Genomic DNA, 12,070 nt, shown 5'->3' with positions numbered 1-12,070 from the left:
TCTTTCATGAAGGTATACGAACTACAATCCTACGAAGCATTGCGAATGACATAATAGAATTAAAACAATGGAAATATACTGTATAAAACTATTGATTTCGATATATAAAACTATAAATATAGTTTGTGTGTGTAGGGAGACCGACACTATTGTGTCATTCACAGTGGAATGACGTGGAAGCGGTCCCTCAGGACTTGTTTGGTGGGCTTTGTTGGACGCGGTTCTCTGATTGGTGGATCTGTCTCTTCGGCATCATGGGTAGTGTAGTTGGTCAGTGACGACGTTTGTTTGATTAGAGTAGTTCACCAGGAATCCGGCTATCAAACACGATTCTTAAACAATGATGTTGAACTAACGCAGAGTAATGGCTTCAACAAGGGCATGTATCATCGATGAACAACCTCTGAGCTCACGGTCATAAGTTTAAAGGTTTATAAGTTAGCATTGAAAATCAATTAGTCTATGGAAAATATTTTAGTTCCGGAACCAGACTGTTGCGCTCTTTAGAACAGGGCATCTGTTTACTACCGCCGTTATGCGACGCACCGCAATGGGTGCTTCCAGTGTAGACAGCACCATTCATATGAAAGGGAAAGATATGCTTTTGACGTGACACTCACATCCAGTGTAGACAGGGTGTTATTTATTTTTCATTTAGAAATGTCACTGTTTGAGTAGCAGTTTGAGGAGCTTTTGGGAAAAAAACACTGTAGATTAAAACCAGTTGTCAGTGTTTTCCCACATTTGATTAACACCACCAACCGCCACTGAGCTCATAGTAGGTCTGGTTTTAACATTATACAATGATTATAAACAATAACTAGATTTCAAAGCATCAGATTTCAATTATATCTATGAATGGTGAGAACTTCTTGTTTATGTTCATCTTTTATTTAAGAAAACCCACAAACAGCAAAAAAAGAAAAAAACAACAAAACGTGATGGATGACGGTAATCTTACATTTTTAAAAACCAAACCCTTTCTCAGATATTTAATGATGAGACACACACATAACCGCAGCACCTATTCAAATCTGCCATTGAACATTTCAAAGGCAGCATAATGTACACATCAGTCCCAATCCAGGACAATACTGCTCAATAAAAGTGAATTAAGAACATGTGACGCACTGTTTGGCTGGACCCATCACTAGAGCTGTGTAGTGTCGTTTGACAACCAAGAGAAGTTAATATACAACCTGTAATCACACACCCATGTCTGGTTACCCAGAATTCATACAACCTGCCATTTTTACACAATAAATGGAAAGAAACTCAAGCCTATTTTAGGACCATTCTGATTTTTTGTAATGTAACAAATTCACATAAATGACCTTTTACATTTTACTTTTGGGTTGATTTGAAATTCCCATTATTTCCAATGACGATTCTCATTAGTAGTGATTTTCTTTTACATTTAAATCACCATAAACGCAGTACAGCAAGTACTACCATGATGTAAAAATAGTGTACATGTTGTAAACGAGAATTGTATTACAGTAAAATAATGAGTATCTCATGAAAATGTTTGGACACATTTGGGGGAAAATTTGCGCAATTGTCATGAAAATAATGCCAATTTAAAAAAATCGTAATGGTCTTAGAATAGAATCCATCTTCTTAACGTAAAATACAATTCCTTATTTCTTCCTTTTGATTTTGGGGCGAATTATGATCCAGACATGTTCTTGACAGATTTCGTCAGATTCAAGATATACGGATGAAAATTCACTTCAAAATAAACAAATATCAGGTTGATTGATCTGATATAAATCTGACATGTTCTTTAAAATGACAATTAGGACGTGCAAAAGTAATGATGTATGTTTGACATGCCATTGAAATGTCACATAACTAGTAAGTTGAATGTTAAAGCCTCAGAGGTGTGAAAGCTCTGAACCAGAGATGGCTGTAATAACACATGAGATTATGAGATTACCATCTTAAATGGTTATTCTAGTTGTCCTTTGGATGACACTCCATTTAACCGCAAACAATTAAACATACACAAACGATTTCAACGATTGACATTTCAAAAACACATGCAGGTGGACGCATGTCAAGATCAAGACAATTTTTTGGAAAATCACTATATTTTGCTTAAAGAAAATAAAGCCTATTTTACAATGTTATTTTGATCATAAAAAAATGATGCATTAAAATAGTATCTGCTGTACTGCTTTTAATTAATGCTGATGTAATAAAATAAAAAGTCATAAAATAATGTCACAGTGCAAAAAGTCTTAATGGTGCTAAAACAGGCTTCATTTTCTCTATTCAAATATAATCTCTTATTTTTTTACTTTGATTTCAGGGTGAAATGGGACATGTTTTGGTGAGTCACCTGTGTCTGCAATGTTTGCATTTTTAAACTTGCCAAACAGACGGTCAGATGAGTCAGTGCCATTGTCTTGAAGCTTCTGCTCTGAGAAGCAGTTCAAGATCACTCAGTCCGACACAAATAAAACATACAGATGTACTGTGCGCTGTCTCACATTTCATCCAGGGTTTTGTGGTTGTGTTTTTCTGTAGAGGAATAGTGATGTCTTGAGGAGAGCTGGGGCACATCTTCTGTTTGGGGTGGATGAATTTTGTTTCACAAAGCATAAAGGCCAGTTTATAATTTGGCAGTTTGTTCTTGAAGACTGCTGCGGTCAATCGTTGATCAGTGCCAGGATCATGCTACAAAAGACACCAGAGATAACAAATCAAACCTCACTTACCGCATGATAAACAGAGGCAACATTGAGATTAACTGAAGCAGACACAATAAAGTAGCAGTCAGGGTTCCCACTCTTTTCAGCGCACTATTTTCCAAGACATTTCCAGGACATTTTATGTGCCCAATGGGTGTAATATTTAAGCAAACAAATAAAAACACACGAGAAGTCATGTAAATTGTGGTTATTGAATGGTTATTTTTTCTGAATTCATTACACGCATTCATTTTGAGGCATGCAGCACATGCAGATTATATATTTAATTAAATAGCTGCCTTTTGCAGTTTAATAATCACATTAGGATATATCGCAATGTTTTATCATTATCTGTGCAAACATTCTTTTTCATCTCAAATATGCCAAATTGCGAAACATTCCACATTTTATAGCTAATGCCATTTTTATGACAGAATTCAGTGATTGCTAACCTGTTTTCCACATAATGGAAATCATAGGGCCCTTCATGTGGCAATCGCAGTATAAGCGAACTCCAGGACGAATTCATGCTAGCGGATTTATACAGGTGGATTTTCCACGACATTTAGGTGTTTTCCTCATTTTCCATGACTGGAAAACTGCACTGCAAAATTCCTGGTTTTCCAGCATGCATGGGAATCCTGGCAGTGTGGCTCTTGCTACAATCTGTTTACTATTTAACATTTAATCTGTAAATGTATCCACCTGTGGGCTCACATTGTAAGCAAACTCTGTAGATTCTATGTGATGAATATTAAGCCAAAAATGTATAAAAAGTTATAAAAAACAAACATTGATGGCAAACAGGGATCCACCAACTTTGACATTTTGGCTGTTACCAACAGTAATAATTATTTTGCATCATATAACGAATATGATGGCTCATATTAGAAATAAAAACTGTTTTACAATGAAGCTCCAAATTAGAATTTTTAATCCTTTAATTAACACCTGACATCGACACTTTAAATGAAGGACAGATAAGATTAATAACAGTTTTATAGTTTTGTGACATTGTAACGTAATTATTTATTTTAATTATTATTTGGCAACACTTTACAATAATGTTCCATTAGTTAACAACATGAGTTAAAATGAACTAACAACAAACAATATATTTAACACATTTATTAATCTTGGTTAATGTGCATTTCAACATAAGAGTAATACATTTTTAAAATCAAAAGTTGTATATGTTAACATTAGTTACTAACTAACTTGTAGTGAACTAACAATGAACAATTGTATTTTTATTAACTAGCATTAATAAAAATACATTGTTCATTGTTAGTTCATCATAACTAATGCATTAACTAATGTTAACCAGTGGAACCTTATAGTAGTGTTACCTACCATTTTATTTAATATTAAATACAATAATATATAATTACATAATAAAATATAATGAGTGCTGTCACTCGATTACATTTTTTATCGAATTACATGTCAAATTAATCTAATTAAATTGCAATTAATCGCATATCAATATGTGTTAGTTATTTATGGAAAAAAAATGTAAGATCTGTAGAAAGTGCTTTTTCAGCAGCTGAGTCTGCTTGTTCTTTTCCTCAGATTCCACAATGGCCAAGTACCCAGCAAAAGTAAATATAAAAAATTCTGTGCCTCCAGAGCTGACAATTTGGTTAAAATCTTTACACGGGCTGGGTGGTCATTTTTGAGTGATGCAAGAGCTTGAAGGCATGATTTTGAATCTGTTATTATTAAGAGAAGTCTCTGTCCTGAGGTCATAATGTGATCCAGTGCTAGAATAATAGCATTGGCCTCTGCTGTAAAAATTGAACTCTGATTGGGGATCCTTATTCCACCTTTTTGGTGATTGATCACATATGCAGCCGACACATGATCCCCAGACTTCGATCCGTCTGTATACAGGTGCATCTCAATAAATTAGAATGTCATGGAAAAGTTCATTTATTTCAGTAATTCAACTCAAATTGTGAAACTCGTGTATTAAATAAATTCAATGCACACAGACTGAAGTAGTTTAAGTCTTTGGTTCTTTTAATTGTGATGATTTTGGCTCACATTTAACAAAAACCCACCAATTCACTATCTCAAAAAATTAGAATATGGTGATATGCCAATCAGCTAATCAGCTCAAAACACCTGCAAAGTTTTCCTGAGCCTTCAAAATGGTCTCTCAGTTTGGTTCACTAGGCTACACAATCATGGGGAAGACTGCTGATCTGACAGTTGTCCAGAAGACAATCATTGACACCCTTCACAAGGAGGGTAAGCCACAAACATTCATTGCCAAAGAAGCTGGCTGTTCACAGAGTGCTGTATCCAAGCATGTTAACAGAAAGTTGAGTGGAAGGAAAAAGTGTGGAAGAAAAAGATGCACAACCAACCGAGAGAACCGCAGCCTTATGAGGATTGTCAAGCAAAATCGATTCAAGAATTTGGGTGAACTTCACAAGGAATGGACTGAGGCTGAGGTCAAGGCATCAAGAGCCACCACACACAGACGTGTCAAGGAATTTGGCTACAGTTGTCGTATTCCTCTTGTTAAGCCACTCCTGAACCACAGACAACATCAGAGGTGTCTTACCTGGGCTAAGGAGAAGAAGAACTGGACTGTTGCCCAGTGTTCCAAAGTCCTCTTTTCAGATGAGAGCAAGTTTTGTATTTCATTTGGAAACCAAGGTCCTAGAGTCTGGAGGAAGGGTGGAGAAGCTCATAGCCCAAGTTGCTTGAAGTCCAGTGTTAAGTTTCCACGGTCTGTGATGATTTGGGGTGCAATGTCATCTGCTGGTGTTGGTCCATTGTGTTTTTTGAAAACCAAAGTCACTGCACCCGTTTACCAAGAAATTTTGGAGCACTTCATGCTTCCTTCTGTTGACCAGCTTTTTAAAGATGCTGATTTCATTTTCCAGCAGGATTTGGTACCTGCCCACACTGCCAAAAGCACCAAAAGTTGGTTAAATGACCATGGTGTTGGTGTGCTTGACTGGCCAGCAAACTCACCAGACCTGAACCCCATAGAGAATCTATGGGGTATTGTCAAGAGGAAAATGAGAAACAAGAGACCAAAAAATGCAGATGAGCTGAAGGCCACTGTCAAAGAAACCTGGGCTTCCATACCACCTCAGCAGTGCCACAAACTGATCACCTCCATGCCACGCTGAATTGAGGCAGTAATTAAAGCAAAAGGAGCCCCTACCAAGTATTGAGTACATATACAGTAAATGAACATACTTTCCAGAAGGCCAACAATTCACTAAAAATGTTTTTTTTTATTGGTCTTATGATGTATTCTAATTTTTTGAGATAGTGAATTGGTGGGTTTTTGTTAAATGTGAGCCAAAATCATCACAATTAAAAGAACCAAAGACTTAAACTACTTCAGTCTGTGTGCACTGAATTTATTTAATACACGAGTTTCACAATTTGAGTTGAATTACTGAAATAAATGAACTTTTCCATGACATTCTAATTTATTGAGATGCACCTGTATATTGGTGTGTGTGATGGAAACATCTCTTTGATATCCAGGGGTTGTTGAAGGTATTCATTCGGATGGGTTTCAGATTTTTTGTTTCTTGTTCAATTCAGTATTATTTCAGGTTTTTTGAGATTCCAGGGCAGATATTGCAAAAGTATGTCTGTTCCAGTATGCTTATATGTTTTCTAGATGAGATCCGTAGGCCAGGAGGTTGGATATGCCTTGGTTTTCACTCATACAGATATGAATATTGGGTTGAAAAGATGATATGCTGGACTTTAATTCTGTGTATTGCAGGGCTAATTTGAGACGTCTGTTCTCTAGAGATAGTTCATTATCAATCAGTAGTTCATTAAATATAGGCTTTGAATCAGTGATGTTCTGAAGGCCCCCAGCGCCAGACGTATGCCTTGATGGTGAACTGTGTTCAAAAGTCGGATATATGATTTCCTGGCTGAGCCATACACTATGCTTCCATAGTCCAAACGTGATCTGATCAGCGTTCTGTAAATGTTTAGCTAGCAGAACTGAGCTCTCTGCTCCCCTTAATCATGCTAAAACCTTTAAAATATGCATCTTTTAAAATCTTTATGTGAGGGATAAAAGACAATTTGTCAAAGGTTATTCCAAGGAATTTGGTCTCCTTGGCAACTTTGCTAGGATTGTTATCGATAAATAGCTCTGGGTCATGATGGAGCGTAACTGGCAGAAATGCATACAGGCTGTTTTACTCATTGAGAACTTAAACCCGCTGGACACAGACCAGGCCTGGACCCTATTAATTGCCAGCTGGATTTTCCATTCAAAACTGTTCATGAATTTGCCTCTGTAGCAAATACAAATGTCGTCTACATAAAGGCTGCAATGAATATCTGATCCGATGACTTTTGCAACGCTGTTTATTTTGATACTAAAAAGGGTCACAGATAAGATGCTTCCTTGAGGTACTCCTAACTCTTGTCTGTGTGAGTCCGATAGGGTATTAGCTACCCTGACTTTAAAATGTCTATTTGATAAAAAGTTGGCAATAAAAATAGGTAGATGTCCTCTACATAAGTTGATATAGATTCTTTAAAATACCATACTTCCAGGTCATGTCGTAAGCTTTCTCCAAGTCAATGAAGACAGCAACAGCATGTTCTTTTCTGATAAAAGCATTACATATATAACTTTCAAGGATGATGAGGTGATCTATAGTGCTTCTTACATTTCTAAATCCACCTTAAGCATTACTTATAAGATACTGAGGCTCCAACATCCATACGAGTCGTTCATTAACCATTCTCTCCATGGTTTTACATAAACAACTCGTCAGGGCTGTAGGTCGGTAGTTGGAAGGTTCATTATGATCCTTTGTTGCCTTTGGAATAGGAATACTTTCTGCTTCTTTCCAAGAATATGGAACATTCCCTGATATCCAGATGGAGTTAAAAATGTTTAAAAGTAAGGACAGGATAGTGTGAGGAAAATGTTTTAAAAATTGATAGTGAATATTGTCCGGTCCCGTTGCAGTATCATGTGATCTGCTTATGGCCCTCAATAGCTCTTCCATAGTGAAAGGTTGGTTGGAAGGTTCCATATTATTGGATGAAAAGTTAACATCTTTCCTTTCTTCCTGTGCCTGAATTGTTAGCAAAATTACAATTCATGCCTTTAGGAGTTAAACTTTTTTAATGAGGAAAAAATTACTGAGTGCATCTTTAACAAAACAATATGTAACAAAATAATGCTTTATTAACATTTTCCAAAAAAAAAAGCCGTCCACAGTATAAAGATAGAAATGCACTAAAACTATGATGTAAATATATATTTTGTATGACATTAACAATTATTATTATTAGAAAACAGTACCATATTTATGTAATATAACCTGCATGCAGCATCTGCAGGATTTTATTTTGGCAGAAGCTTTTATTTTGGCGGAACACTGAAAGAAGACATTTCTGTTTGTAACAGAGTTGACAATGGTCATTTAATGCAGTGAAATGCCCTCATCCACTCCTGTCCATGAAAACCAGGTGTTAAGCAGTTCCGTTAGATTTGGATAGTAACTTTTAGCGACCAAGCATATGTGGAATTACACAAATGTGCAATTAGTGAACCTAGAGTGCTGTAAATATAATATGCTCAGCCATTAGCCTCACGCGTGCTTTGAGCATGTGTAACAATAAAGAGAACAGAGCTGCACACATTCAGTAAGCACAGCGAGCAGCGCGTGCATACCATTTAAATTGCAGCCTTTGTGGTTTGATAATCGCACCACGTCATATCGCGATTTCTATTTTATTTCGATTAATCGTTCAGCCCTAGTTCACAGCAATCCATTTTGCAATTGAATTCAACAATGTGTCCAAGGTAGATTTATTATAAGGCTTTTCTAAGGATGTGTCAATGTACACAGGCAGCAGACGGATACTTCTGAAGTATAATGCAAACTGAATTTTTTTTTTGGTACTATTTCCAAGGGGTAAAAATTCTAATCTTGATCATTTTTGAGGAGTAACTATTATCCTATTGTTATGATATAATCCATTTCCCCACCCCTAAACAAAATGAACTATGGTTGGATGCTTTACATGTTAGTGAGACAATAACTTCCTGTCTAAGTCTAATCTATGTCTTCCCAAAGTCTGGCTCTGCGAGACTAGTTGCCTGCATAATTTGGTTTGCTGCATGACAAACCTTAGTGGAGTATGTGTTTTTACCTGTACAGGTAGATGAAGAAGCAGAGAAGGTGGAAGCCCAGTTTGATCATGGCTTCCTTCATATGGGACTTGAGCTGACCCCTGTTATGAATCTCTGTCGGATCGTACACCCCCATGTTCCCCATCGGAACCTTCATGTATCTGTTTGCAGGAAACAATAACGGTTACTGGATTTATATATATTCAGGTTTATATATATTCTTTGTAAGGCATGTTTTAGACAGATCACCTGTACACATTCCATGATGAAACAGGAAGGTTGAGCAGGAACACAAACCAGTGCATGGACACCAGCATTAACACAGTGGCCAGAGCCTGACCGATCATCTCAGGTATAACCCACTGAACACAAACTCAACAGTTATTAACAAGAAAATCACAAACAAGACAAACAAAAAGTATTTTAGTAGCACTTTCTAATTATTTTCATTATTAAGTCAATTAATGCTTAAAAAAATCAGTAGTTCATTCACTTCAGATAGAAATATAGCCTATGGTTCATTCTTCAATTAGTGGCACTTTTGAGTTCTTGAAACCTCTACAAACTGTTTCATATATAGTCCAGTTATGAACGAGTTATTCAGTCACATGACGTTTTTGATGCACATCTTGTAATTAATTTGGTAAATGTGTTTCCATCATAGTTTATGCTCATTTCTTCTTATCGAATCAAAAATGTATCCACCTCAAGCGAGCGTGTACGTTTTCTGTGCATTTTGGAGATTTTTTTTGTATCTTGGTGATTCCATCCAGCGGTTATGTGCGCATAAAAATACGTGGATGGACACCCAGCTTATGTTAAAACATTTATCACATTAAATAAAGATCTGATCACGGCCTTGATCACCGAGGCTTAAAAATCGGCCGATATATTTTCCTGTTTGGCTGATTAATTTCTCAAGCCGTGATAGCACTGAGAATCATATGCTTGCACGTGAAGACATAAGACACGTAAATGACCAATCATTTTATGTGCCATTGTGTTACCACAATAATAGACCGGTGTGCAACATCTCATTTAAACTGTCCTGTGTATCAGAGAAACTGCTAACTACTATCTATAACATAAAATATAATTTTTTAAAGATGTATTTTTTTCAATTTTTTTACAAAGTTAGTTTTGTGTGAGTAAATATAATGCTAAATAAATTTTTAGCCAATTTATGTACATGTTATTTGCTGTTATATTAAACTGAGTATTATATCGGTCACCATGCTCTCTGGATATTGACATCGGCCATTAAAAAACCCATATCAGTCGACCTTTACTATTAATATAGTGCAATGTTCGTTGATGTTAATGAAAGTTTATAAAGTGATACCAGTGTAATTTGAATGTATTATTTGGAAAGACAAGGCTCCAAAATTCTGAGACCTCAAGTGAAAATGCTTGTATTTTGAACTAACAAATGTCTTTGAATTTGAGTTGTACACCTTTTGCTTTAATGATAGCCTTCACTTGAGCTGGAATGAACAAAAACCTGATGATCGTGTTATCCAGTTTCAAAGTGCATCTTGTGTGTTTTAAAGGAAGCTAGGAAATCTGATCATTTGTACAAATAAGTTATCATGGTCTCAACATTACATTTGATTAATAAAGTAGAAATGGTGCACAATCTTAAATATTTCTTCTTTATTTTACATTTTGCAAAATCCTAAAACTTTACTTCCAGGTTTAAATGGGGTGGAAAACCCCAGATTTACAATGTGTCTCAGACTTGTGGACCTATGGAGCTAGAACAATGACAGTATTAAAGTATTTGAATCTGAATTTTGTTGATTTCGATTCTAGACATGTGACATTTAACAAAATTAAAGATTTCAGTGGTGCATTTTTTAAACAGCAGATTTTTTTGTTTTATATTTTTTTATTGGTGCAGTTAGCTCGATGTGAATTTCTGAGATCTGAATTCAAGAGATTTGTATTTGGAGTTCTGAATTTCTTCTTAAAATAATCTGAAATGTTACAGCTAATTCCACCTCCAAAAAAATAAATAAATAAATAAAAATCTGCTGTTTAAAAATACACATTTATCATATATACACCACAAAATTCAGAATCAAATACTTTTGTCATCTATCTAGCTCCACAAAGGACCCCACTACACATCTATCTATCTACACATAAAACATGTCTTGCTTAAATGTACACTGCAAAGACATTATAAATTCGGCAATAATACTTTCATTACTTCAAAATGCACACTTACTTTGTTCAACTTTGAGCAGCAAGCTCGAGCGTTGATGTAGTCACACTCCAGATCAGACAGAGTAATAATCTGACAATGGAGTTAAAAGAATGTGCACAGATCATAAAGAATGGGTCCGAACAATCTGTAAATGATTACAATATAGATAAACCACCCTGCTTATCAAAGCTGCATTATGTTCCGTCTCTCAACTCATAATAAAAGAGCCAATCCGCAGAAATTCACAATTGAATAAAGCTAAATAAATATATAAAGCATGAAACCACATAAAACATACATTATAAGGACAAATCATCATAAACGAGGAGCAAAACATCAACAATCAACAGCATCTCAGTGAGCACATGCTGAGATTCACAACACAAGAGTAAACACTGAGCAGACGACAATAAAAATGAGAGACCCACTGATGTGGAGAGTGAGTAAAGGATACGAAGTACACGGAGAGGAATATTAAAGCGCAGCAGTCGACGAGTGATAAGATGAAAACGGCTGCCTCCATTTTACACTTCCTCTTTCACCGCTGCGCCGCCGCTTCCGGGCTAATTTCTTGGCTAGTCTTCTTCTTCGTTTTCTGCTTCGTCTTCTTCTTTACTGTTTTATGGCGGTTGGCAAACCAGCAATTGGTGCACTTTCCGCCACCTACTGGTATGGAGTGTTGAGCTTTGAAGTTATGGTAAATAAAAAAATAAAAAAACTATTCTTAAATCCTATTTTTCAAATTTGTGTCCTTCAAATATATTAGTAAAAATGTATATACTCTTCCATCCTTATTTAGTAGGCTTTTCAGTGAAAGCTGAGTAATATCTATAGATTTCATTGCTTCTACAAGCTGTGATATTTCATTCTTATATGACAAACATTTTATTAGGACATGTTCAACTGTTTCAGGAAGACCCCATCTTACGCAACGACCAGATTCATGTTTGCCAATACTGAAAAGTGATTGATTTAATGAGGAATGCCCAATTCTGAGTCGAGATTTTATGATAT

At 35.8% G+C, this 12,070-nt stretch overlaps 1 protein-coding gene across 1 annotated transcript; it reads right to left on the bottom strand.

Annotated features, from left to right (window-relative positions):
- Nucleotides 1–626: 626 nt before the first annotated feature.
- Nucleotides 627–11,659, bottom strand: LOC127454431 (protein cornichon homolog 4-like). Its single transcript, XM_051721625.1, has 5 exons — nucleotides 11,511–11,659; nucleotides 11,078–11,146; nucleotides 9,097–9,209; nucleotides 8,868–9,008; nucleotides 627–2,682 (listed from the first exon to the last, which is right to left on the bottom strand). Exons 1-5 carry the CDS (start codon nucleotides 11,577–11,579, stop codon nucleotides 2,655–2,657), a joined length of 420 nt encoding a protein of 139 aa, XP_051577585.1. The 5' UTR covers nucleotides 11,580–11,659; the 3' UTR covers nucleotides 627–2,654.
- Nucleotides 11,660–12,070: the final 411 nt, after the last annotated feature.

This window comes from Myxocyprinus asiaticus, chromosome 16 (genome assembly GCF_019703515.2).
Source record: "Myxocyprinus asiaticus isolate MX2 ecotype Aquarium Trade chromosome 16, UBuf_Myxa_2, whole genome shotgun sequence".
NCBI lineage: Eukaryota > Metazoa > Chordata > Actinopteri > Cypriniformes > Catostomidae > Myxocyprinus > Myxocyprinus asiaticus.
The sequence above is the reverse complement of the archived record's forward strand: the minus strand, read 5'-3'. Positions and strand labels throughout refer to the sequence as shown.